This window comes from Parambassis ranga, chromosome 2 (genome assembly GCF_900634625.1).
Source record: "Parambassis ranga chromosome 2, fParRan2.1, whole genome shotgun sequence".
NCBI lineage: Eukaryota > Metazoa > Chordata > Actinopteri > Ambassidae > Parambassis > Parambassis ranga.
The window spans coordinates 15,243,911-15,270,675 of record NC_041023.1 but is presented as its reverse complement, the minus strand read 5'-3'; the positions used below and the strand labels follow the sequence as shown (position 1 = coordinate 15,270,675).

Sequence of the window (26,765 nt, the reverse complement as noted above, 5' to 3'; positions counted from 1 at the left end):
TTTTCAGTGAGCAATAAAATAATTGTCGGCATTAACACAATTATAGCACATCATATCATCATATCATAAGGGCATTAACAATCTTAAATTCTGGCATGAATCATGTTCATGGTGGAAATATGGACTCACAGACCTATGTTGACCCAAACATTGATAGTATCTTTTTCTAGTTTGTCAAAAACACAATGTCTCCTCCCTGTAAGGGACATATGGATTTCAATTTGTGATCTTTGAACAGTTCAATCATTCCCATCTCCATTGCCCCTTGGTCAGTAACAACCATGGCCTTTAGGTGGTCCGTCTCTGTATAGGAGGGTCAATGAAGAAGGTGATCTGTGGCCTTTTCCACTGTAGGTCTTCAAACCAGCCTGTACAGCTCCTGAGAAGTTTCTCAAACAATGCTGAGCTGTTGCTATTTGTATTGTCATGCTTGTCAAAGGCGACTTGTTAAAGCAGTAAGCCTTTAAGTAAACTATGCCTAAAGTCAGGACAGTATATGACATAGTAATTGTTGTTCCTTCTCTTTAACTCATTTGCCATTTTGATGGCTCCCTTGCAGGAAGAACAGATCCACTTTTGACAACAATAACGATAATATGTCATATTATTTTGGCATGTAGCTTCTTCACAGTATTTTACTGTGAACAGAGGATGAGTGTGATCAGTCAGGATTGGCTGGGCCTGTTTTTGTACAGATGCAAAAGATTATTTATGGGTAGAGCAGCAACATTTTTTAACAATTCCTGCAGTCTATTTTAATTACTGTTGGCTGTGATCAGGATTCTGACTGCTGTGGTGGATAGCCGAATCATCAGTAAACATCATTATGTGGCATTTCTACTGTTGACTCTGACACTTGTTTATGTAAAGGGAAAAAAAGGAGTGGTAAAAGAACACACCCATGCATTATGGAGTGAAGGTTACAGTACGCTGGACATAAGCCCCTCAGTGGGATCACAAAATGTCTATAGTGGTAATAAATTAACTTTTATCATTACAATTACCAGTAAATGACACGGTATGTGTGACATTATGCAACATAGTTACTGTAACTCTACCCAAAGTCAATATTTGTGGGGACACCTTTGCTGCAATTACAGCTCTGTGTTGGGTTATGTCTCTATAAACTTGGTACACTGATTGTCACTGATTTTTCTTCCCTTTCTGTCCATGTTGGCTGGCTTTCCTTAGTGTACAGCAATATTTAAATCAGCCCACACATTGAACATGGACCTTAATCCCATGCACAAATTTTAGAAAGACAGAAGTAAAATGTTCTTTTTTTATTATTCTGTAAGAACTTTAACACACACACACAAATGTAGCTCTCAGCGTAAGTTCAATCAGGAAGACTCTATTTCCCATCATTCACCATTTATCCCTATCCGCTTCCTAATCTTTCTCGCTCTATCCCTCACTCCTCTGCTCCCCCTCTCTTCCGCTCTCTTAGTCAGGTGCTTAATAGAAAGCACCTCCCTCACCAATCAGCTGTCGCTTTCCATCCCTCTCCTGACCAATCACAGCTTAGCACGAAATTTAAAAGTCTTCGTCTCTTCTCCAGCTGTCTTCTGATCGAACCCGGCAACCCTCCTCCACCCCAAGCACCACCAGATCCACGCCAGTAAGGCCTCCTATTTCCTGCCCTCCAGCTCTCCACCACCACCAGGTCTAGACCCCGGGGGGGATCTTATGATCCAGCAGCCTCTCCTCTTGCGTTTTCCCCCCTTTCCGGATGTGGTCTTCACGATGGGGTCTAGGACGCCAATGCACATTCAAAATTTGTACTTAATAAATCTTTCTCATTCAGTTCGCTGAGTCTCTCATGATTGAGAATGTACAAAGCTTTTTTCACACAAAAAAACATAAGGAAAAAAAGAACATTTAATATCCTTTAAAAAAATTGACTTTTTTCCTCTCGTGTAATTGTTGCATAACATCAAATTCATGCACTCCATTATGTCTTCCAGTCCTAAACCTTTTCTGTTTGAGAATTTCAAAGTAATGGTTCCATTTCCCATCACTGTCTGCTCCAAAGCCAAAAATGTTGACCTGAGAAAACACAAATGTCATCAGATATAAATGTTATTGTTTCTGCTTTCAAGTGAATGGAGAAGCATCTGAATACATGTTCACTCCTTCTGCTTCCTAAGAGACAACACGTTAGGTAAAACAAATCTGGAAGTTTCTCACCAAATGGCGCCATTTAAGTGACAATGACATTTAGGTAGGTGGTAGATAGGACAGAAGAGATCAGAGAGAGAGAGAAAGAGGAGAGGCGTATACATCAAAGATGACAGACATTCAGGGTTACAGGTTAATGTTGCTCTTGCATCACTGCAAAAATTCAATATTGTATTGACCTACCTCATCACACATATGCATGCTGAGAGCCACAGTCAGAAAGCCAGTGGATGGATAATCACTCTTCTTTCCCAACCAAGCGTCATTAACATATTTCATGAAAGCAGGATTGAGTATCATCACCTGTTATGAATCACACATCATCCTCAGTCTGATAGTTTTGAATCAGTCCAATTACTACTGTCAGATTTATGAATACTCACCAAATCTTTGTTAGCTATCCTGTCCTCACTCTTTACCCTGTGGAGGAGGAGTTTTGTGACATTGTGACATTGTGAAATTTATTAGGAATTAGTTGATGAGCACCCTACATGGTCGCATTGACACCAAAAGAAAAGCAATATCCAGGGGTCCTGACCAAGTTTCACACTGTGCATTCCCCTAATGAAAGATTTCACAATAGAGTAATGTGTCTTGGAATATGTTGTCCACCACTTCCTTTAAGATATGTTTAAAAAAATTGATGAGATGGTTTCATTCAAAGAATGCACAGCTTTGGCAAACTATCCACTGTGACTTAACACACATTGTACTGCCATCTGTCAATAAGCAGTCATTAATATCATATATGGCCCAAAAAGTGTACAAAATAAACCAAACATGTTCAATATATATGTATAATATGGACATTTCAATAATTTCAATAATTATGGACAATATCTGTGCTGGACCTACTCTGGTTGGAATTTCTTGTGGAGCCACAGTAAATCATTTATGTGGAAAGGAAAAAACATGAGATGGGTGTTGTTGTCCAGTTTTTTAGCACTGTTTGGATACATGACATGATGAGTGGTTTTGGTCCCAACATCTCGCTCGTAGCCTTTAGTGAGGCCCTTGTTCATTCTAAATAGTGATAAGAGGTGTATGTTAAACATGATGTAGATGGGTATATTGATGCTCTTCTGATCTTCCATGTCTTATTACATCTTTAGCAAGGATCCAAATAGTTTTATGATGATTTACCTTATTACAACATCATGAAAATCTATCAGAGGTCCATAATGGGATCCCTTCAAATTGCCAGAATTTCCCACCACAGCACAGCTTATGCAGCGGTCAGGGCTGGGTTCAGCAACATCTGGAACTGGTGGGAAAATCTCAAACAGGCTGTCCACTGTTTTATTGAAGAAAGAGATGTCTCGTTTATCCTGTCTTATGTGCTAATGTAACAAAAGAACATCAACAACAAAAATATCTTACTTGTGGTGGGTGCATTTAAGTTGTACAAAAAGTACAGTGCCAGTCAGGATTAATAAACCAAATAATGAATAGAAAGAAAAGTTCTCTTGACTTTGACCATAAGTAGATGCTTACCTTCCACCAGTTGAAAGCCTCCTGTGAGGTTTTATGTTTTTTTGACAGAAAGGGTTTAGGTGATGATTTGATCAGCTTCTTCAACCATGGGTTACCCTCTGTTAAACATGTGTGACAGGCACACTGTGATGACTCCTGATGGCCGAAGGAATCCACAGAAAAATCCATTGAAGAGAAATATAACAGAGCAAGTGCCGTGACTCCCAGGAGTAGAGTGAAGAGACCCAGAAATGTTTCCAGTCTGGACGTCATCTTAGCAGGAAGAACAGATCCAGTGACAAAAGCCATAGTCACATTAATATAACACATAGCATTGGTATCCACTGCTGGTTTATTCAGAATATAACTGAATAATAAAGGGACAAATATAACTATATATGAAATATAAAATAATTTACTTTCCTACCTGTCTAAACAAAATGTTGCACTTGAGGAAAGAGGGATAACTGATAAGTGTCCCTCTGGTATAGCAAGAAATGTTGCAGTTAAGGCAAAGGAAATAGCTTGTAACTGGCCAGTTCACCTAAAAGTCAATAGCATGTTAGTGTGTGGGTGGATCTGTGAGAAACTCACAAAACCATGTCTTTATGCTTACCTGTGTGACGACTATGAGACTGCAAGGGAGGGGGAAGGGGGGCAGCGAGTCCAGCAAGAACAATGGGCTGTCAACCTGCCCCATCTTATATGCTTATTTTTTACTGTGTCTATGCTTTTGTATACATGCTGTGTCTTAGGTAACCCTTCATAAAGCCCAGCTTTATGAGACAGACACTCTATCCTAGAGATAATACTCCAATCACCAGCTCCTTCGCGGTTCTCTCCTGTGTTTATGTTGCAGCTCAGCCCCCATGTAAGCTCCCACTGTAGCTGTTACTTGCTCGCGTGGGGTGGATGATTTGTTTGGAATGAATCCTTTTTGAATACATTTATCAAACAAGAGTTGGACACACATATGCCTCAAATACTGAACATGATAAACCCTCAATGGGGTCACAAAGTTTCATAGTTGTCATAAAACCTAGGAGTTTTATTGTTAAATTACTACTGGAAATGACATGGCATGTGTGGCATTATACAACCTTTTTTATACTGTAACCCAACCTATGAGTCAATATTTGTAGAGACACCTTTGCTGCAATTACAGCTCCAAGCTTTTTGAGAGATATTTCTATAAACTAAGCACATTTTGTCACTGAGTTCTCTGCCCACTCTTTGAGACAAAAGGTCCTTCATGATGGATATGTGTCTTTGGTGTATAGCAATATTTGATTGATACCACACGTTCTTAATTGGACAGTGTCTGAGCTTTGAACCAAATGGTTCTGGATTTTCCCTGCTCCCACTCTGTGGAATGTTCTGCCTCTATCTGTGCGATCTTGTTCATCTTAGCCTTTGCCTGAGTATTGGCAACTCTTTTGGGATTTTATGTTTTATGACTGTACTGTTGTTTTAATGTATTTTATTGCACTTCATCTCTTTTATGTATTTTTTTTGGTTTGATTTTACTCTATGTATTTTAATGTTAAGCACTTTGGTGGGTTATGCCCTTATAAGTGTGCTATATAAAAAAAATTGACATTGACATTGATTTGGCCATTCCAAGTCATGTACATTTTTCCTACTCCTGCAGTGTCCTGTTATAACATGGGCAATTCTCACAGTCGTACTTTTCCTGGAAGACAAGTTTTCAGTATCTCACTACTCCCTGTGTGTATTTGTCTTAGCATGGTGCTGCCACCACCATGTTTCAGTGCTGCTTTTACATACATTTTTCATACATTTTAAAGGACCATTTATTTGATGGCCATTAGCCAGAAGGTTCAGATTTATTCACCTCTGACCAGAGTACCTTTTTTTGTCCTTAAGCAATGACTTTGCTCTGCCCCCCTTTAATAAAGCCTACCTCTGTGGTGTGTAGTGGTCTTGTGAACAGATACTCCAGTCACCAGCACCTTCGTGGTTATCCTTGGTCTCTTTATTAACACTCTGATTAATGCTTTCTTTGACTGGACTGTCAGTGTTAGGGACCTCCCCCCTTCTTGGCAGGTTTGTTGTGGTGGTATATTTGATCCATTTTGTAAAGATGGATTTTATATATATGGTTACATATGTAACATGTTTTTTTAACATACTAATGAGCCATAAACACATTTTTTCGAGCTTGTTGGCAGTGTCATGAGACCCTGCTGAATTATCCACATTCTGTACTACAGATTGACCACTAGATGTCAGACTTGTAATTGGATTTGAGGATCAGTTGTCTTTATAACCTCACCCAAAAACACAATAGCAATTCGTTGACAGTCTGTTAAAAATAGTCCAAGCACAACAAATGAGAGCAAATTTATCTTCCCTCACTTTAATGTACATTCATACAATGTGCATTTTCATTCATTTTAAATGACTATTTACTAAATAACTACAAGGAATCAAACATTATAATAGTAAGGTGCATACATTTAGGCTTTAAAAAAATTGATCTTGCCCTTTTCATGTACTTGTTGTATGATGTCATACTCATGCATCCCAAAATGAGGTCCTGTTCTTAAGTTTTTGTTTTTGAGTATTTCGAAGTAGTGGTTCCAGTTGCCATCTTTGTCGGCTCCAAAGCCAAAAATGCTGAGCTGAGAAAACAGAAATGACATTGAATAGACTATAGATATCTGTAGACTCTATATTTAAGTGAATGGATAGCGTTAAACTGTTTTCCTGACATCCAAGAATCCACATTTTACTGTGCAGATGTTTGGAGGTACTCGTCTACCTATTGTGCTGTTTTTATGCTTTTTGTTGTTGGTCCCTCTGCTTGGCGCCTGCTACAAAAATAAAGGGGAGGTTCTAGTGGACTGTTGTATTATACATAAGGGCTCTCTTCTTCTTTTTTGTGTGCCCATTCCTAAAATCCTACATTAAATCAGATTGCTGCTCTGGCACCAACCTGATGTAATGTCTAAATCTGTTACCTGACCTCCATAACAAAGTGATACAGTAAATTCCCTGCAAAGGTGCCTTTCTATGTTGCATTAAGCATTTTAATGACAGAAACTTCTTTTCTTAAATTGAGCCTACCTCATCACACATAAGCATGCTAAGAACCACAGTCAGAAAACCAGTGGATGGATATTTCCCCTTCTTTCCAAGCCAAGCTTCGTGAACATATTTCATGAAAGCAGGATTGAGGATCATCACCTCTTATGAATCACACATCATCCTCAGTCTGATAGTTTTGAATCAGTCCAACTTACTGTCAGATTTATAAATACTCACCAAATCTTTGTTAGCTATCCTGTCCTCACTCTTTACCCTGTGGAGGAACAGTTAGGCTGATTAGCATATTAGAGAGTATTATTAGAATATTTTTTGTAGTAAATTACTATTTTAAAAATTACCTTGTTAATAACTTAAGCATGTTTAAATGGCCGTCTGTCAGTTATGACATCATCACAGGCCCAGAATGAGCATTGTAAGGCAACAGATAGGCAGAGGTGTGGCTCTTACAGTGGGATTCATGTTGTGTAGCCTTTGGTCAATAAGTAAATTAGGCAAAAACTACACAAGACTACAATCATATAGACAGTAATATATGGACAGCATTTGCGTTGGACCTACTCTGGTTGGAATTTCTTGTGGAGCCACAGTAAATCATTTATGTGGAAAGGAAAAAACACAAGATAGATGTTGTTGTCCAGTCTTTTAGCACTCTGTGGATACATGACATGATGAGTGGTTTTCATCCCAACATCTTCCTCGTAGCCTTCAGTGCGGCCCTGGTTCATTCTAAATAGTCATAAGAGATGTATGTGATTGAAGATCTTCTGGACTTCCATCCACAGGACACCAAAATCACTGTCTTAGTGCATCTTTAGTAAGGATTCAAATGAATTTAGATTTATGATGATTTACCTTATTACAACATCATGAAAATCTATCAGAGGTCCATAATGGGATCCCTTCAAATTACCAGAATTTCCCACCACAGCACAGCTCATGCAGCGGTCAGGGCTGGGTTCAGCAACATCTGGAACTGGTGGGAAAATCTCAAAAAGGCTGTCCACTGTTTTATTGAAGAAAGAGATGTCTCGTGTTTCACCCTGTAAGTGCTGACACACATAACGTAGGAACATTATTCAAACAACAACTTTCATTCCGTAAAAACTGCTTCTTTGGGTCTACTTTTGTGGGTCCCTTAAAAACGTGAAATGGACAAAGTCACCGACTGCAAGCTTTATTTTCTCAGTATTTTGATTTAATCAATTAAATATCTTGCATAACCAATTCCATCTGGTTTATGTTGCTTCCCTTTCCCCGAGCCGAGTCGGGTCGTAACAGCTGCGACATGGGTTTGCCAGTCGCCAACTGTGGCCAACCTCTTTGTGGAAGAGTTGGAGAGTAGTTTTTCAGGAACTGCTCCCACTCTCTGGTTCAGATATGTGGATGACATGTTGGTCAAAATCAATTCATCATCATTCTGTTTGTTTTTACCTTTCACAAGGCTGAATGTTCAGACAGTGTAACTCGTGTAGCTGCTAACAGTGCAAACAAGGTCAACTCAGTCTTTGAGAATATTGTATTATTTCTTTAACAGTGACACTGTCAAAGGCAAGGAGTCCCTGAGTTGTGTGATTATGTTTAGTTTTTCATAAATTAGGTTACTAATTTATTTTCCAAAACAATTATTCAGTAGAGTTGTTGACCTATGAGTTGCTCTTAAATGCAGCTACAGCTGCCAATAGGCAAGATAAATCTGTAATAGACAAAACAATATTACAGTTTAATAAAGCAATATTGACAGTTTGAGCTGAGATGCTTTTTTTGCCAGTCAGGAATATTAAAGCATTTAATAAATGGAAAAAAATAAACAAAAAGAAAAATTCTCTTGACTTTGACCATACTTAGACACTTACCTTCCACCAGTTGAAAGCCTCCTGTGAGGTTTTATGTTTTTTTGACACAAAGGGTTTAGGTGATGATTTGATCAGCTTCTTCAACCATGGGTTACCCTCTGTTAAACATGTGTGACAGGCACACGGTGATGACTCCAGATGGCCAAAGGAATCCACAGAAAAATCCATTAAGGAGAAATATAACAGGGCCAGTACTGTGACTCCCAGGAGTAGAGTGAAGAGACCCAGGAATTGTTCCAGTCTGGACATCGTCTAGTAAAGATCCAGTCAGTGGATACGATGAGAGACAGAATATATACATACTGTATATATATTAGAATTATGATTGATAAACATGCAGTGCAATCAAAAGAAAAGGATTGATATTTAAAGAGCGTTTTCTCTTACCTTACTTTCAAAAATGCTGCAGCTGAGAGACAGAGGCAGAGACAACACTGTGACACTGTGACTGTGACAATGGGATGTTCCCTGGAAACATCCCTGGAGCTGTTGGGCTTGTGCCAACACAAGCATTATACTTGATAGCCAAAAGTTCAGTTGTGTTAGGAGGTCTAGCAGACATTTAGAGACCACAAGGCTGATCCAGGAGGAGCTGAAAGAAATTGCTGGAGACAGTCAAGCTATCTCTTGTTGCTACCATGACCCCGATGCTCTAAGCAGTTTTAAAACGGATAGATTGTTAGAATTGACGCATTAGAATGTGACGCATGTGTTAACTTAGTGTTTAAGATGGCATGTCTGGGCATCTCTTTAATTCCCTTAGTGACATGATCAGTTATGTCAGTCTTAATTTCGGGTTATTTTCATGGCAGTTTTGGCAGATGCCATTATTACTCACATTACTTTCTGTTTTTATTGGTAGGTTGACTTCTGTGGCCTTTAGAGAAATACACTATATTACCAAAAGTATTCGCTCATCCAAATGATCACAATCAGGTGTCCTAATCACTTGGCCTGGCCACAGGTGTATAAAATCAAGCACTTAGGCATGCAGACTGTTTTTACAATTATTTGTGAAAGAATGGGCCGTTCTCAGGAGCTCAGTGAATTCCAGCATGGAACTGTCATAGGATGCCACCTGTGCACATATCCAGTCGTGTGTTCATGTCCCATTCAACACCTACTGCCATGTCCGATCCTTAAATGTTTGTTTAACCTTTACTGTAAAAAGTTCAAGGTTTAACATAATTTAAATGCATTATATGAAAATATACCTTTTTGAAAGTTGTCCAACAATCTATAAATGTGTGTTTTGCCTGGTTGTGAACAGGTTTATTTCTGTTGTAATGTGGAGCATTTTGACATGGAGGTCTGTGGGGGTTGGTGCACTTTACATACATTCATATGTGCTTCTTGAGCTGTCAGACAGTGTCTAAGAACACTGTGAGCATGAAGGAAAGCTAAGTCAGAAAGCCAGTGGATATCTGAAAGGTCCTCATGTGAAAACAGGAAGTAGGATCATCATGTATTTCAGTCACACCTAGCCATGGCATGCCATGGTGACAAGTACCGCCCCCAACACATATACTATCTTGAATGATTTTGGTCATTTCCATGGCATGAAAATATTTATAGTCTTTCTACATTTTCCTGGTGGTGATCAGCTGCATCATCAGGCACTGTGACCACTGTTTTCTGAGGTTATGTTTTGTTTGCATTTTCCTTGTTTACTTTCACTGCATTGAAAATTCCACCAGCTGGGAGTTTCTGTCCACGCTATCCTGGCACATGATGGCAATGTAGAGTGTAGGTTTCTGACTTGTGCTTCTTTTTGATGTACACGTCAGCAGTTTTTATAACTCTGTGGTATCAGTGTGTGACCTTTCATTGCCTTTAATTGACTTCAGATCTCAAACTATTTAATTTAAAGAGAAGGTGTCCATGTAACCCATTAGGCAAATTAAATACTGTATATACTATACAGTAAGGACAGTTTATTTCATAGTGGCTTTAAATTACTAAAAACAAAAACATTGTTATTGTTATTTATAGCAGGTGTTGGATGTATACTTTTTCTTAGTCTTCAACTCAATTCTATATTATTAAAAAAATTAAAAGAAAAAAAAAGTTCCCTTCTCACCCCTTCCTGGGTGGTGTGTCTTCCTCAATCTCAGGTTCTCTACCAGAGGCCTGGGAGTTTGAGGGTTCTTCGCAGTATCTTAGCTGTTCCTAACACTGCTTCTGTACTGAGAGTTCTGACGTTCCTGTCCCTTCTGTACTGAGAGTTCTGACGTTCCTGGGATCTGATCTCCGAGTTTGGGGGTCACAGCCCCGAGGGTTCCAATTACCACGGGGACCACTGTTACCTTGACCTTCCACATCTTTTCTAGCTCTTCTTTAAACCCTTGGTATTTCTCCAGTTTCTCATGTTCCTTTTTCCGTATGTTGCCATCACTTGGGATTGCTACATCTACCACTACAGCTTTCCTCTGCTGTTTGTCCACTACTACTATGTTCGGTTGGTTGGCCATCACCATTTTGTCGGTCCCACAGGATCTTAGCTTTGTCGTTCTCAATCACCTTTGGGGGTGTGTCCCATTTTGACCTTGGGACCTCCAGGCCATACTTGTCACAGATGTTCCTGTACACTATGCCTGCCACTTGGTTATGCCGTTCCATGTACGCCCTGCCTGCTAGCATCTTACACCCTGCTGTTATGTGCTGGATTGTCTCAAGGGCGTCTTTGCACACCGTCTGCACCTGGGGTCCTGTCTGGTGTGGTAGACCCCAGCCTCTATAGATCTTGTGCTCAGGGCCTGTTCCTGTGCTGCTATGGTAAGTGCCTCTGTGCTGTCTTTCAGTCCAGCTTTTTCCAGCCTCTGGTAGAACTTCTCGATGTCAGCCACTTCCTGTATCTGTCGGTGGTACATTCCGTGGAGGGGCTTGTCCTGTCATGATGGTTCTTGCTCCTCTTCCTCTGCATCGGGCTTCTGTTGCCTGAGGTATTCACTAAGTATTCCATTGCTTGGGGCCATCTTCCTGATGTACGCATGGATTTTTGCTGTTTCATCTTGGATGGTGGCTCTGATGCTCACCAGTCCCCGGCCTCCTTCCTTCCTCTTAGTGTACAGCCTCAGGGTGCTGGACTTGGGGTGAAGTCCTTCATGCATTGTGCATGTCTTCACATCAGTGGCTTCTATGGCCTCTTTTGGCCAGTTTATTATGCCAGCGGGGTATCTGATAACTGGCAGGGTGTAGGTGTTGATGGCCTGGACCCTGTTCTTCCCATTTAGCTGACTCCTTAGGATTTGCCTTACTCTCTGTAGGTACTTGGTTGTGACCACTTTCCTTGCAGCTTCTTCGTGGTTCCCATTTGCCTGTAGGATTCCAAGGTACTTATAGCTTCCCTCAACATCTGCTATGCTGCCTTCTGGGAGTTCAATTCCCTGAGTCTTGACAACCTTCCCTTTCTTTGTTATCATTCATCCTGGTGGTATGGATCAGTGAGTCAATGTCTCGTTCACTCTTGGCATACAGCTTGATGTCATCCATGTAAAGAGGTGGCTGATGGTTGCTCCAGTTCGTAGTCGGTAACCGAGGCCAGTCTTGGTGATGATCTGGCTGAGGGGGTTCAGGCCTGTGCAGAACAGCACTGGGGACAGAGCATCTCCTTGGTAGATGCCGCACTTGATGGAGACTTGTGCATTTGGCTTGAGGTTGGCCACTAGGGTTGTTTTCCACAGCCCCATTGAGTTCCTTATGAAGGTCCTTAGGGTCCTATTAATGTTGTACAGCTCCAGGCATTCCAGGATCCATGTGTGTGGTATTGTGTCGTATGCTTTCTTGTAGTCAATCCAGGCAAAATAATAGCAGTTCCCACTGTTGACTGATGTTACATAGCAACACTTCTCAACTCTCTAACTCTAGACAAAGGCCAAATTCCTTTGGCAACCTGATCTCATATAAATATGCAGGCTAACAGTGCATGTTCTATCAGGTTGCCTTCAGTCATTGTCGCAATAATTTATTTACTGAGTAGTCCGCCATCACAATCATGATCATAAAACTTGAAGTTGATATAAAGTTTTACAAATGTATTTGGCAAGTGGCCAAATAAGTGCAAATAAAAAGAGTTTGTTTTATTTAACCTGACAGGAAAACTGGTTAGGCAAGGGCAGCAGCTGCAGAGTGGAAAACAGCCAGTTCACTGGAAAGCTAATTAAGCTCCTGAATTTCTCTGAGGGACCTTCTCAACGGGAATAATAAAGTCTATTCTCTTCTATTCTATTCTACGCTAAATATGTGAACAATAAAGTTACCCTGAGTAACTAGTTTGTGGGCCCACCTATAAGGTGATTTCAATTCTAAGTCTGTTGGGATACATCTCTGCAAGTTTGGCTCATCTCACCTGCTCTAGAAAACTGCTCTAGCTCCTTTTGGATGGGTTTCCAATAATCTTTGAGACACAGATTCCTATTTGATTTAGGCTTCTGTTCTGTCCTGTCCTCAGTGGGACCTTCATCCCCCAACCTGTATTTATTGTCATTACAATTACCAAAAACAACTTACAAACAACAACATGGTTACAACAAAGTGCATACAATACAACTGCCAGAAGTGAAGGTAGAGAAAGCAAAGGAGGTTTTAACTCGTGAAAACTTGTGCAAACAGTTTTAGTGTACCACACCCTCATAATAGTTGGTATCATCTCCAAAAACCTACCTGGATTATTTACACACATTTCAAACATGCTGGAGAGTTGAGCAGACCTCCTTGGCTACATCTACAGCTATCTAAGTGGATCTCTATGATGCTGAGGGATTATTTCCTTCAACTACATGTCAGGCTCAGCCTGATCAACAGGTCCATTTCACATAAAACAGCATGTTGTGCTTTGAGAGCAGCATGCTGTCTGGTTTAGAGACTGTAGCAATGAGGAAAAGACAAGAGGCAGAGCTAGAAAACGCAGAGATGAAGATGCTGAGGTTGACTTTAGGAGTGACGAGGATGGACAGGATCAGGAGCGAGCACATCAGAGGCAAACATCATAGCAAAAACCAGCCACACATCTTAAGGAGGTTAACCTTTCAGCAAAGTGATTGACATGAGGTCAAGAAGATGCTGATGCAGTTTAAGTGGAAGCAAATGTTATTGTGAGTGAATAAATCACCAAACATGGGCATAGAATAGGACAGGGATGGTTGGAACATGTCTGCACCAATATCCAGAGACCCCTTTGTACTGACTAATACTCAGAGTAGAAGTAGTAAAGGCTACTGTGTAATGTTATCACAGCAGTACATAAATCAAATTTTCAACTTGCTGTAGCCCTTTTATGTATGATTCATGGCTGTCAGTTTTTATTTTATTACACTTTGGCCATGAAAAAAACTGCAACACACATTTTTCCTGGAGTTACTCACATGTTCATTCTCTTGGACTTAAAAATATAAATGTAAATGTAAATTTAACACAATAAAAACCCTTATAAGTAAATGTTAAAATGCTTTTAAACTAATGCTTTCAGAGCTCACTACCTACCTCTGGTCAATGAAGCAAAACTTATCCTCCATATGTACACAGTTCACAGTGACAATGGTCAAGCACAAAAAGACTCCATAATAAGTTCCAATACAACCAGAATCCCCTAAACATAAAAAATGTGATATTTAGTGCTGCTCATGTTTACCATCCTCTAAAAAATGTGATTTTCTTTTTCTTGTGTAATTTCTTTATGATGTTGTACTCGTCTGTTCCAGGATGGGCTCCAGTTTTTAGCTGTTTGTTTCTTAGTATTTCGTAGTAGTGGCTCCAGTTTCCATCGCTGTCTGCTCCAAATCCAAAAACACTGACCTGTGTGAACAAACATTATGCTTTGAGCTTCAGCTGCAGAAGGCTGATTAAAAAATCAACTTGTGAGGCTGCATTTTTAGCATGGGCTTCCACCAAACATGGGGGTAAAACAAGACATGTCAACACCAATATCCAGGGACCATGGCAGACTAAACACCTTAAGCTGCACTGCCAAACACTCCCCTCTTCTTAAAATTGACATTTCCCTGCTGGTTTTATCTCTTTGTCCCTGATATTTTCACCAATAAAGTTAGTGACAGTGAAAAATTGCTGTGTGAGACAATCATACCTCATCACACATCTGCAGGCTGAGAATCACAGTCAGAAAGCCAGTGGATGGATAATATCCGCGCCTTCCAAGCCAGTCTTCATGAACATATCTCATGAAAGCAGGATTGAGGATCATCACCTGTTATGAATAACACACAGAGCTCAGACTTTGTCAACTGATTTTTAAAATATGGCATTGTCACTTTTGATAAATACGTACCAAATCCTTATTAGCAAAGTTGTCTAATGTTGTAGCTTTGTTTTTCCTGTTGGTGGTGAAGTTGATTATTAGTAGATCCAACAGACAAAGAAATGAATTAAATGCTAAAATAGTAGCACCTTAACAGCATATATATACACACTTACATCCTTGTCGGTAACACCTATAGATAAAGAGCTAGGCATCTGTGTTTTGGAGCTGTGGTGGCTGAACCAGCCTGCCCTTTGAAACACAGATGAAGACAGTATCTGTGTTTGACCTACTCTGGGTTGAATTTCTTGTGGAGCCACAGAAAATCACTGATCTTGAATGGAAAAAACAGAAGATAAGTGGTGTTTTGCAGTTTGTTTGCACTCTCTGGATACATGACATGATGAGTGGTTTTGGTTCCAACATCTGTCTCGTAGCCTTTGACACGTCCACGGTTAATTCTGAATGATGCAGAAGGATACATGTTTTTAAATCTGTTATTCTGAGGGACACTGTCCATCGATATACAATGACCTACCTTATTACGATGTCATGGAAATCTATCAGAGGTCCATAGTGGGATCCATTCAAATTACGAGAATTTCCTACAACAGCACAGCTTATGCAGCGGCTAGGGCTGGATGCAACCATAGATGGAACCGGTGGGAAAATCTCAAACAGGCTGTCCACTGTTTTATTGAAGTAGGTACTGTTAGGTTTTCCACCCTGTATGCTCTGATACCCACAACAGAAGATGTGAAGATGTTGCGGTTCTATCAACTTAAACATATGTGCAATTTTAACAGTGTTGGAAAAAACCTCACTGGGTTTAATGATACGTTTTTTACAGTGTATTGGCTGTCTCACATAAACACCAAGAGTACACATGCTGTAGGTTGTGGTGACTGGTGGTGCCACGCCTTTTTTTCTCTCCAATGAGCAGCTGCTTTATTCACTTGATTGCTTCTAATTGCCTTGCCATAACATACACTTTGTAATGCTGCATCTTTTTCATGTAATCGTTCAGGTTTTAAAGATGATTCCCTGACTGAAGAGGAGCATTTATGACTGTCTCAACCTGCAGCTTTAGCACTTCTGTTAAATTCCATCAGACCATTGCATTTATGTGGGTCTGTGTCACACAGTCTACCCTTGTTGGCAATGCAACTGGTACATGTAGGCATTGTAGAAACAGCTGTACAACTAACACATGAGAGAACAATGTCTTACCTGCCACCACCTTAAGCCATCTGGAGAGGTTTTATTCTGTCTTGACATAAAGGGAGAAGGAGAGTCATTGATGAGCTCTGAAAGGCATGACGTTCCCTCTTTTAAGCATGTGTGGCAGGCACAAAGTCTTGGTTCTTGAATCCACAGTGAATGGAAAGTCCTCAAAGAGCTGTAGAAAAGTGGACTTGCTGAGATGATCAGCAGGACAATGATGCACCTGACTTTGAATTTGTAATGCATTTTGTGTAATGGCCTGATGAATAACAGGTCCAATCTGAGAAAACAATGAGGACAAAAGTCAAGTCAGTGAATTTAGGAACATTAAAAAACACAATTAAGCCTCTGGCTAATGACACAGTATTAAAACATACACAATTATAAATGAAGTATGATCCCTTTTTAGATATTGACAAAAACAATCATATTGCATTTGTGATATAGGCTCCAAAAGGTGATATAACAACAAAAGGTGAGTTTTTAATCCACCAAAAACATCTAAATACAAGAATAAACCCAAAAATTAAAGGAAACAAACCAAACCAAGGCAGGGTAGTCCACAAAGAGGTTGGCGAGCAGGAACACACACAAGCACTGAAGAACGCAGGGAAACACAGAAATATCATAACGGTCGAACAGAGAAGAACAAAGAGGAGCACAAGGGTAACAAGACACTGAATACAACCAGGGCAGCCAGGTAATCACAAATGGAGGGAAACACACCATACAGGCCATACAGATAAACAAGTACAGCAGACATTCACAATACAACTGGAAAAAACAAAAACCACACTGCAAAATAAAACCAGGAAACATAAGAAATTAAAGCTGCAAGCAGCATTGCGGGCACTCGCACACCTTGCGATCCGCGGGGCCAACACAGTCTCCTCTCGTCTCCTTTGCTCTCCTCTCCTATGTTCTCCTCTCCTCAGATTTCCAGAGACGTACAGCAAACACATGTTTACAAGAGAAACTGCCTGTTGCCAGTAGGTGGCGCTATGACAGTATCATCCTATTAGCATATATATCTCTTCAGACTCGGGTTCATAGCAGTTTGATAGCAGATAGCTTTTGAAAGAGTTTTGGAATGCGTCTATTCCCTATAGTGTCCACAGTGAATTTCAGTTCAATTGGATGAAGTATGCGAGGCGTGAAAAGTTTTGTAGCAGGGTCACAAATTGCCAAAAATGGCCGCAAACTTCAAAGTGGCGGACTTCCTGTTGGGTTTGGAGGGGGGTTCCAAGAGACTTTTTTTGCGTCTTGGGATGATACATATGTATGCCAATTTTCATGAGCCTGTGTCAAACCGGCCAGAGGGGCTACACGTTAGGGGGTGCTATAGAGCCATTTTCCCATGTGGGTTTCAAAAGTCAGCAAATTTCAAACTTTTTGGGCAAATGAATTTTTCTACCAAGTTTGGTGAGTTTTGGGGCATGTTAAGGCCTCCAAAAAGGCGATCATAGAGGCGGGGGAAAAAAAAAATAAAAAGACCAGAGGAGGCTTGGCCAATGACCCTCCAGAGCCTGCACTTGAAGCCCCCAGAGACTGAGACAAGGACCCTCCAGGGTCTGGGATGAAGGGCACCGGAGATGAAGGCTCGGACCCTCCTGGGTCTTGGCAGAAGGTCACCAAAGAAGATCGCTCAGACCCTCCTGGGTCCACTTTGCAGGAAACCACTAAGGGACTGAGACAGGATTCCTCTAGGGTCCAAGCTGCATAGGATCATTAGAGGCAGAGCCTGGAGACCCCTCAGGGGTCCAGAGACTGACGGAGACTTGGACCGGGGTTAGAACAGGAAACCAGAGACAAGGAACCTTCCAGGTAAAGCCAGAAAACCAGATAGGGACCCCTGAGGGTCGGGACAGGAAATCAGAGACCCACTTGGGTCCAGACAGGAGACCAGAGACTGGGACACTCTTGGGTCCAGGTAGGACGGCTCGGAAGGCTAGAGCAGAGACTGCAAAAGGGTCCTTGTGGTTGGTTGCAGTAGAGTTTTAAATTCCCTTGTTTACCTGGTAGATCCACCTGCCCACTTGTTATACTGCTCTAGATGCTTAACGTTTTCTGGGAGCCTCTGGCACCCTAATATTTGGTGGTTTTGCAGCAGTCAGTTCATACAGGAGGCAGTTGACTTAATGTGTTTTGTTTGATTCAGACTTTTATAGGTGCAGCAATCTGTGTTTTTAAGGACATTTTGACATTTCAAGCGCACAAAAGCTTAACTCCATATCAGGCAGGGATAATGTTTTGGAAGATCGTGCACTTGTGTCAAAAAATTGATTGTTTCAGTCTGACTCAGGCATTTTCACTCTTTCAAATCGTTCCTTTTAGATTACAACTTGTCATTATCGGAGTTACCACAGTTTCTAGTTTCTGTTGCATCTTGTTCTTAATTTTTATTTGAAATGATACTTACCCGAGTGTTTTTTTCTTCCATCCATTACATCAAATCCTGTCTGTATACAGTTCTCCTAACTTCTCAAAAGGCATCATTCATTTATTCATTCAGAACATTAACTTTGTTTTTTTGTTTTTAACCATTCTTTTTTTAAAACAACTTGTGTGGTGGTTGTCTTGCTCCACCTTGTCTTGAGTTCACAGAAACATGTCGAATTCAATGGCAGAATTAAGAATTCATTATTTTGTCAATGCTAAATAATACCTGGAACATCTGTAACAGTGCTTCAAAGATGACTGATAAGCCAATAATTAGACATGAAGAAATGGTCATGTAATATAAAAATGATTCATAAATTAAAAGATATAGCATATTTAATTACAAAATAACATTTGGTGTGCTTTAAATAAAATGTATTTAAATAATAAATATACAATCCAAATTTTAAATAACAACAAAAATGGCTTCTCCACTTATATACAAGTCTATATACAAGTATAAAGCTGAAGCTTAATATGAAAAAATGTAAAACATGCCTTCCAACTCAATAATATTGCTCTCTTATGGTCCATTTTCTCTCTTTACATTGGAATCAAAAGTGATTTTATAGTACTGCAGTCTGCTTCACTTTGTCAATAGAGTATGAACTCTTTGGCCATCAATACAGTGTAAATGTGACTTTCTTCAGTCAATCCATCCCGCCTTCAAACATGATTGAATAGAGCAGGTGACGTTTGTGCAAAAAAACACTACAGTTCTTAATCTCTTGTAACATTTGTCCCTTGTTTCCAGCACACAGAAACATCAGCGCTGTCACCAGGCCAGTCAGTCACATCATCACAGCTGAATACATGTTACCATCAAGTTTGTTCTCTAACAACTGCACAATAATATACTCTGAAGAGGTGCCCGGTGTCACATGACTCCCCAGAGCTATTTTGCTGCAGTGCAGGCAGTAAGGTTTCACTTTATTCTAAATAAAGCACCTCATTTTTGTCTCTTCAATCTCCCTGTAAATATGTTGCTTTGAAGGCCTGGGTTTTGTGATTGCTGAGAGAAAGATCACCACCCTCTGTAAAATGTGACAGTTTTTTGCTTAGCTAACTCCTGGAGAATATCATATTCCTGATTCCCAGAATGCACTCCTGTTTTTAAGTGTTTGTCTTTGAGTTTCTCCCAGTAGTGACTCCAGTTTCCTTCACCGTCTGCTCCATAACCAAATACATAGACCTAGGAAAACAGACATAAACAAAAAAAGTTGGAAACCCTCAAAGATGTCCACTAGTGATTGACATATTTCCACTTTGTTTGAGTTGGACATTAAGGATTCGCAGGCGGGCTGTCAGAACACGTACTGAATGTAGGTGTTTTGACAGCCCTATGCAAATACTGTATGTCTGTCCTGACCTGGAGGTAAGATTTGTTTATTGGGAAAACTTCAGCCTTGGTCTTTTTTTACATGAGAAGCATGTCTCTCAGACATGTGGATGACTGACATTTAGACACTTAGTTTCCTTTAACTCACAATGCATACATTGTAAATGTACACATAATGGTATTTAAACTGATTAATTTAAACATACCTCATCACAAATGTGCAGCGCAAGAATTAAAGCCATAAATCCAGTGGATGGATATTTGCCCTTATTTTTCAGCCATGTCTCATGAATATATCTCATGAATTCTGGATTGACAACCATCACCTGTTATAAATAAAAAAATATATTTTAATAAAAACATTTGGAGCACAATAACTCAATTATGGAAAGCATCCATAAACTTGCACCTCATCACCATGCACATGCACAAACTGACTAATAAAGTAGTTTCATTTGTAATTCATCAGGTTTTAAAAGAGGGCCTATTCTATAGTATTATAGATAAGTAAATGTATATGTGATAATATTATTCAAATTGTTACAAACGTTGGATGTGTGTAGATTTATGACTCCTATCCCTTATTTATTGCTAACAAAAAATAAACAAATAAAAAAAAATAATGAAATGCTACTTACCAAATCCTTGTTGGCTGTTATTTTTGATTTTACTGGTGCATATGACCTGTTGGAAGCAGTATAAAATAAGACATGATGAAACAATAAAATGAGTAAATGAGTATAGGCTATGATATATAACATGTCCCACATAACCCCGTGCTACAGGACAACAGGGTTCAGAAGCTGGATGGGTGGATATAATATGTAAGCTATATTCTAAGGAGCCTGAGCCAGACAGGACACCAGCAGACAGACACAGTGTGCCTCATTTCCACCTGTTGATAGCAGTTTTTCATAAATATTTGACGTGGCTGCTGCTATTGTATTCTAAATATCTATGAATTGCTTCTATTCATCCTATAATTTCGGTTCCTGATCCCCTGCTCTAAGATGTCCATATTTATATGTATATCCTCTGACATCATTGTCATTAGCACATTACAACAGAAGGCTATTCTGTTTTAATCTGTTCTGTCTGAACCCCCCTACTCACTCTGTAGTGTCCTATTCAGTGTGTTCACCCTTTCTGAGTGCTGTCAATGTGTAATGAGAGTCATTAAACCCTATTATAGGGTTTTTTGTTGTTTTTTTGTTGTTTTTTTTGCTGACGGGGCCCCTATTACAAACTCCACATGTAATGAGCGTGTGATTTTAGACACAGCCCAGTTCTAGTTCTGCTATAGTGGAATGTCAGTTTCCCTGAAACCTCTAGCCCTGTGAGCACAGTCTAATCTAACAACATCACATTAAACACATTTTCATGAGAGCAATGAAAAATGACTCACTGCCCAGTAAATCCTGTCGTCAGGGCCTCCACGACCCATTCCAGATCCAGTATCTTAAATGGAACCAGTACCAGATGTGTGCTGTTATCTAAATCCACAGCACTCTCAGGATACATCACACGATGAGTAGTTCTGGTGCCCACATCTTCTTCAAATCCTCCAGTCTGAGCAGAGTTCATTCTAAAAAGCACACAGATATATATGATATATATATTCCAATAACTGTATAATGTGTCTTTTTGGAATGCATGAATGATTTAGCTGGAAATACCTTATTACAGTACAGTACCTTATTACAATGTCATGAACATCTATAAGCCGTCCATAGTGGGAGCCCTTCAGGTTTCCAGAATTCCCCACCACAGCGCAGGTCCTGCAGACATCAGGGGTGGCTTTTATAAGGTCGGGACTGGGTGGGATGACGTCGAACAGCGCCTGGACTGTTTTTCTGTAGGTGCTAAAGTTACGTGTTTCTGTTTGCATTTCCTGTCGGACATATGAAACGTTGCCGTTAGTATGTATGAATGGAAACTAGAGATCTTGCATGGATGGACGCTGTAATCCTCCTTCATGAAGTCTTTCGTGAGCAGGTACTAACTTACCTTCCACCAGTTAAAAGTGTCCTCTTCCAGCTTGCAGTCCTGATACAGAAACGGCACGGGAGAAGCGTTGAAGCGATGCACGGGCAACTGATTGTCCTCTAAACAGATCTGACAGGCGCACTGGATTTGAGTCGGCACCCAGTCCACTACATTATGGTTTATCTTCAGCATTACGCAGACGCAAGTGACATATAGAAAAAAAGTACACAGCTTCCACTTAAACATCATCCTGGAGGTGTGATAGGGATTCCAATCTGGAGATAAATACACCAGTGAGTACAAAAAAAGACTGATATAAATACATGCATTAATAGTAATGATAAATGTCACTTGATGCGCGAGTCATTAATATGATCTAAACTGTAGGCTATTCCTTATTTATTACTATTATTGTTAACAACAACTGCAATAATAATGATAAAACGGTAGAAAGAAGAAAAAGAAGAAGAATATTTAATTTGTCACTTACCTTAATTCTTCTATTTCAGTTAAGTTTAATCAATGTTCAAACGTCAGCTCACTCCTATCAGGTGACAACTATTCAGTTTCTTGTTAAAACGCTTAATATGGAGTTCCTAGAGTAGGATGGGTATCCTGCGTTCGGTTGGGTAGGTGGAGGTGTGGTTTGAGGTGATGCAGAGGGACAAAAAAATACTAAGAGATGAATTGATAATAGGCTATTGTTTGTTTAATGTTCGTCTATTAAAGGCAACAAACCCCTGTGTAACTGTCAGATCAGAAGCCGCAATAAATCAGAGCAGTCTGTGTGTCTGGAAGGAGATGACAGTCATTGTAACCAGTGGTGTAGGAAGCATTAAAAATGTGTTGTGGGGGTGGGTAAAAGCGTATATTAGTATATTATGAAATATAATATAATAATATGAAGTAATTGCGATTTCCTGTGCATTTTAACAGGTTGTTAAAGACCTATTTTACCTACAGAAGTAAACGCTTAATTACTATTTTAGAGACATATTCAACAAAAACTCATTCATTTTAAAAACGGTGACAAACAGAAACTAATTCCAAGTGCAACAACAGTTTCGTCAACCATACTGGTGGCACTACAGACAGATTACAACAGATTATACAAAACCTCCATATGTGCCGCCTTCTCTCATTTACAGAGACAAAAAAACTGGCAAATCTCCCTCATGTCCACCTGATAAGAGTTTCCCCGTCATCACTCACCTCTGCAATAGAACTTTCTCCACTGGCCCTATGGCCTTGCCTCTGACTCACTGATGTTACCTCCTCCAGCTTCGAGCAGCACTGACGGTTCTCCTTGTGGTGTTTTACGCTCGCTCGAAGAAAGCCACTGGCTTTGTTAGGTCCGTTACTATAGTATCGCAGAATCAACCTCAAATATCAAGAGATGGCGATAGATTGTGCTTTACTTTTCAATTAACAACCAATATAAGTGAGCTTTAAAATACATGTCATCAATGAAATAACATCAGCATGTTTTGTTTGAACACAGTTCTCATCATCTGGATTTCAAAAAGCTGTTGGACCATGAACCAAACTTTGATTAATGCAGATAATATTGAAACACTAAAAATACTAACTTACTATACTAAAATTCACAACAAACCTTGTGGATGTGTTTATAATGATGCACTGCCTTATCTGATACATCAGTGTTTCCCTGTTAATACAGTGCACCACTGTGTCCTGACGGTCCATCACATGTATTTTATTCTTGCTGATAAGAATAGGAGCAGGTGGCTTTGTGCACTGGCTCGGCGAGGCTGAAGCTAGCAGGCTAACAGGAGCTAACGTGGCCTCATTACAACACGGGTTAATGCTGAAAACAACTCTAACTCTCTGTGTCTTTGTTAGGAATCTCCTCATGTCCATTGTGTGTGGGGAGGGAGCAGAAAAGGCAACAACATGTCGTCAGACAAATAATACCGTTTACTGTAACTAAAAGTTGATTTAACATCAATGTATCTTCACCTGGCTTCGTGTAACAAAACAGTAAGGCTTTAGCATGAGTTGGACTTTGTGGGATTCTCCTTGTGGTGTTTTACGCTCGCTCGAAGAAAGCCACTGGCTTTGTTAGGTCCGTTACTATAGTAACGGTATTGTGCTCCACCAAACATCCGAACCAGGTCCAAACAGGTGGTCCGAAGTAGACATTTCGTCATATTACGCTTAATAGTCTATACATTTTTAATGATTTATTGCAAAAGATTCTTAGGGAAGCTGGAGCTGTTTTTGTGCGACCTGACAAATCCTGTTTTATGACACCGCATCTCAGCCTGTGACGTTTTTTATTTTTGTCAGTTGACGCACAGCTCTAAATAGGAACATGGCTCATTGTTTTAGGATTTCCATGATGAACGTCAACGAAACATGGACAATGGACTTCAGACTTTAACTGCTGGAAATTCACTAATCGATGCCATTGGAATCCCATTTTTTTATTTTTAATTAATAAGTATGATTGATTTATTTTATTTTATTTTGTGTGTGGTCACAAGTTGGCAGTAGCACAAGCACTTTAAAACAATATAAATACCTTTGTTGTTTCTGTTAAATTATTTCATCATTTCATCTTCAATGAAAATATGAAATAGCCTGTCAGTTGGAGCTGTACACACACTTCTTCTGGGAACCTAAGACCCGTTTCCTTCAGAAAGTTTCCAGACCTGAGTCACACATTAAAACCTTGTCACTGGATACAGGAGTCTCACTTTGTCTCTAATGTTTGCTTGCTGTATTTCATCACAGTCTGTGACCGTTTTCCTTAGAACAGAACACTGCTGAAAGGCTGCTGTTGATATGTGTGTAGAGTAACAGGTGTGGTTCATAGGTGTGGTACAGCCTGAACATTTTTAGAACAGTGCGTTCTGCATCCACAAGGCTAAAGTATTTCGCTTCACAGTTGTGTTTATTTTATTATAAATCTGTGTGTTTTTGGATGATATTTACCTAAATATGGAGTTTGATACCTGCTACACAGCAGAGCCTGTGGAGTGAGGATAGGTCATTAGGACTTGGCAGGACATTTTAATAAAAATGAGACTGTGTGAATTGACAGTTTGATGCTATCAGCATGTCTTGTTTGGCAAGAGGGTCACAGGCCTTTTTGTTTTCTTACTTACGGTGTCACAGGATACTTTGTGAGCTCTGCCCCAAATGTCATAACTTGTCAGACTTGGAATCGTAATCATCCTGCCCAACAACTTTGCCACCCGTGTAGTGCATGTGGGGCAACATCAAGACGGCATGGTATCTAGGACTGTGACTGTGTTGTTTCACCTTGGCAGTGCCTGTACTGCTGCTTTATCTTTAACAAAAAAATGTGGAATTTCATAGAGATTAGGACTCTATAGACTTAATCCCAAACGTGCACAGTCACAATAAACCTTCAATGGATTATTTCCCCCATCATGTCAACTGCATTTTGACACAACTCATATGCGAGCAGCTCAAGCTCCAGTTTCATTTCAATAAAAACGTGGCTTCCCCACATTTTTTTACTTACTCCCAGACCTGAGCCATAAAAAAGAACAACAAGGTCCTGTTCCATGCCAGAAAACAGCCAAAATGTCATCAACTTTAAACAGCCATCTCGGAGTTAGGTTTCTGTTTGATAAAGTACATTTGTACTCGCTGCACAGTTGTGCAGTTGGTCCATTAATCCTGTTTAATGTTTATCTTATTTGATTTTTAAAAGAACGACTTTGCGTAATACATGCTAAACAATCTCAAGGCTCTGGAAGGTTAATCCAAAGTTTAATTTCTCGGATTGGTACATAACTAGGAAGCAAAAGTTAATCAACAACAAAAGCGGTTCACTTTATATGTGCTCTCTCAATAAGATACCAGTCCTATATGTAGAGGATGAATTTAGGGTTGGGATACTTATTAGTCATTATCAATTTAACTATGAGATTAACCCCCACAGTCCCAAACATAAAAGAAAATTGTAAAAAAAAAAAAAAAAAAAAAAAATTTGCCTATGATGCACAAATCATATTTTTGTCATTTTTGACTTTTTGGGGGTGTGTTTTAATATTACATCTTTGGCCCTGTAGGGTAGTAGAATTTCAGTGATGTCTCACATTGTGAACACATATAGAGTACCAAAGTTTGTTTGCAGTCTGTACTGCTTGTAAGGCCTTATTATAGATGTCTACATATTTGTAACCTCATAATAACTCCAAATTAATCGCAGAAGTAATATCTTTATTAATTTTTTTTTCATAAGCATGATACCACATATTATTTACAAATTCTAAAAAACTTGAGCCATGTTTAAAGTCTCATTCAGTTATGATACTCCTAAAGGCAGTTCTTTTCCTCCGAGAGGCAGATGTGGACAAAGCATGTTGATGTAGCCTTTAGCATAGTGTCTGCAGCATCCTCTAGTAGTTTTTACAGGAAAATGTCAATCAAGTCCTTTCATACTTCTCTTGGTGGGTTCTTGAATCGCCTCAGTATCTGTCAGGTTTGCATCTTTGAGCCAGCCTTGTTTATTTTGACATTTTTTCTCACTGTGTCTCGTTGTCACTGTCAGATATTCTTCTAGTGTATGACCCTGCCAGCCTTTTTGGATTTCGCCTTAGCTTCTCCTTTGGTACCTTAGCTCTGTGTGTTTTTGTAATTTGTAATTTGGTTACTCCTTGGATTATCCCCCTGTACTTTTGCTTGGTTGGACTCAGTGTTCACTGTGTAACAAACTTTTATTGTATTAAAGATTTTGGATTATTGCCTGAACACACGGACGCACATCTGCATCAGTGTCCACCTTATCCTGACAGTATCATCTTTCATTCAGGCAATAGATATTTGGGCAAACAAGCCAAACCATGAAAACAGGACCAGTAGTACAGTAGTAGTATAACAAGCTCTATCAATAAATTCAACAACAGTATAATATCTTCATTATCTAGGCATATCACTTATTACAGAA

The 26,765-nt window shown here is 39.7% G+C and overlaps 2 protein-coding genes and 1 pseudogene across 2 annotated transcripts; all 3 read right to left on the bottom strand.

The window, feature by feature from the left end:
- Positions 1-1,881: 1,881 nt before the first annotated feature.
- LOC114432306 (CMP-N-acetylneuraminate-beta-galactosamide-alpha-2,3-sialyltransferase 1-like) lies at positions 1,882-3,927 on the bottom strand. The gene is given in 6 exon segments (XM_028400232.1): positions 1,882-2,049; positions 2,365-2,484; positions 2,565-2,578; positions 2,990-3,204; positions 3,325-3,521; positions 3,676-3,927. Coding segments are annotated over 6 exon segments (966 nt in total).
- A 2,207-nt stretch (positions 3,928-6,134) lies between these two features.
- LOC114432302 (CMP-N-acetylneuraminate-beta-galactosamide-alpha-2,3-sialyltransferase 1-like) lies at positions 6,135-8,828 on the bottom strand (annotated as a pseudogene).
- Positions 8,829-18,995: 10,167 nt separating this feature from the next.
- Positions 18,996-23,013, bottom strand: LOC114431876 (CMP-N-acetylneuraminate-beta-galactosamide-alpha-2,3-sialyltransferase 1-like). The gene is made up of 7 exons (XM_028399545.1): positions 22,311-23,013; positions 21,842-22,095; positions 21,529-21,725; positions 21,240-21,419; positions 20,473-20,518; positions 20,041-20,160; positions 18,996-19,687 (listed from the first exon to the last, which is right to left on the bottom strand). Exons 2-7 carry the CDS (start codon positions 22,067-22,069, stop codon positions 19,520-19,522), a joined length of 939 nt encoding a protein of 312 aa, XP_028255346.1. The 5' UTR covers positions 22,070-22,095; positions 22,311-23,013; the 3' UTR covers positions 18,996-19,519.
- Between the last annotated feature and the right edge of the window lie 3,752 nt (positions 23,014-26,765).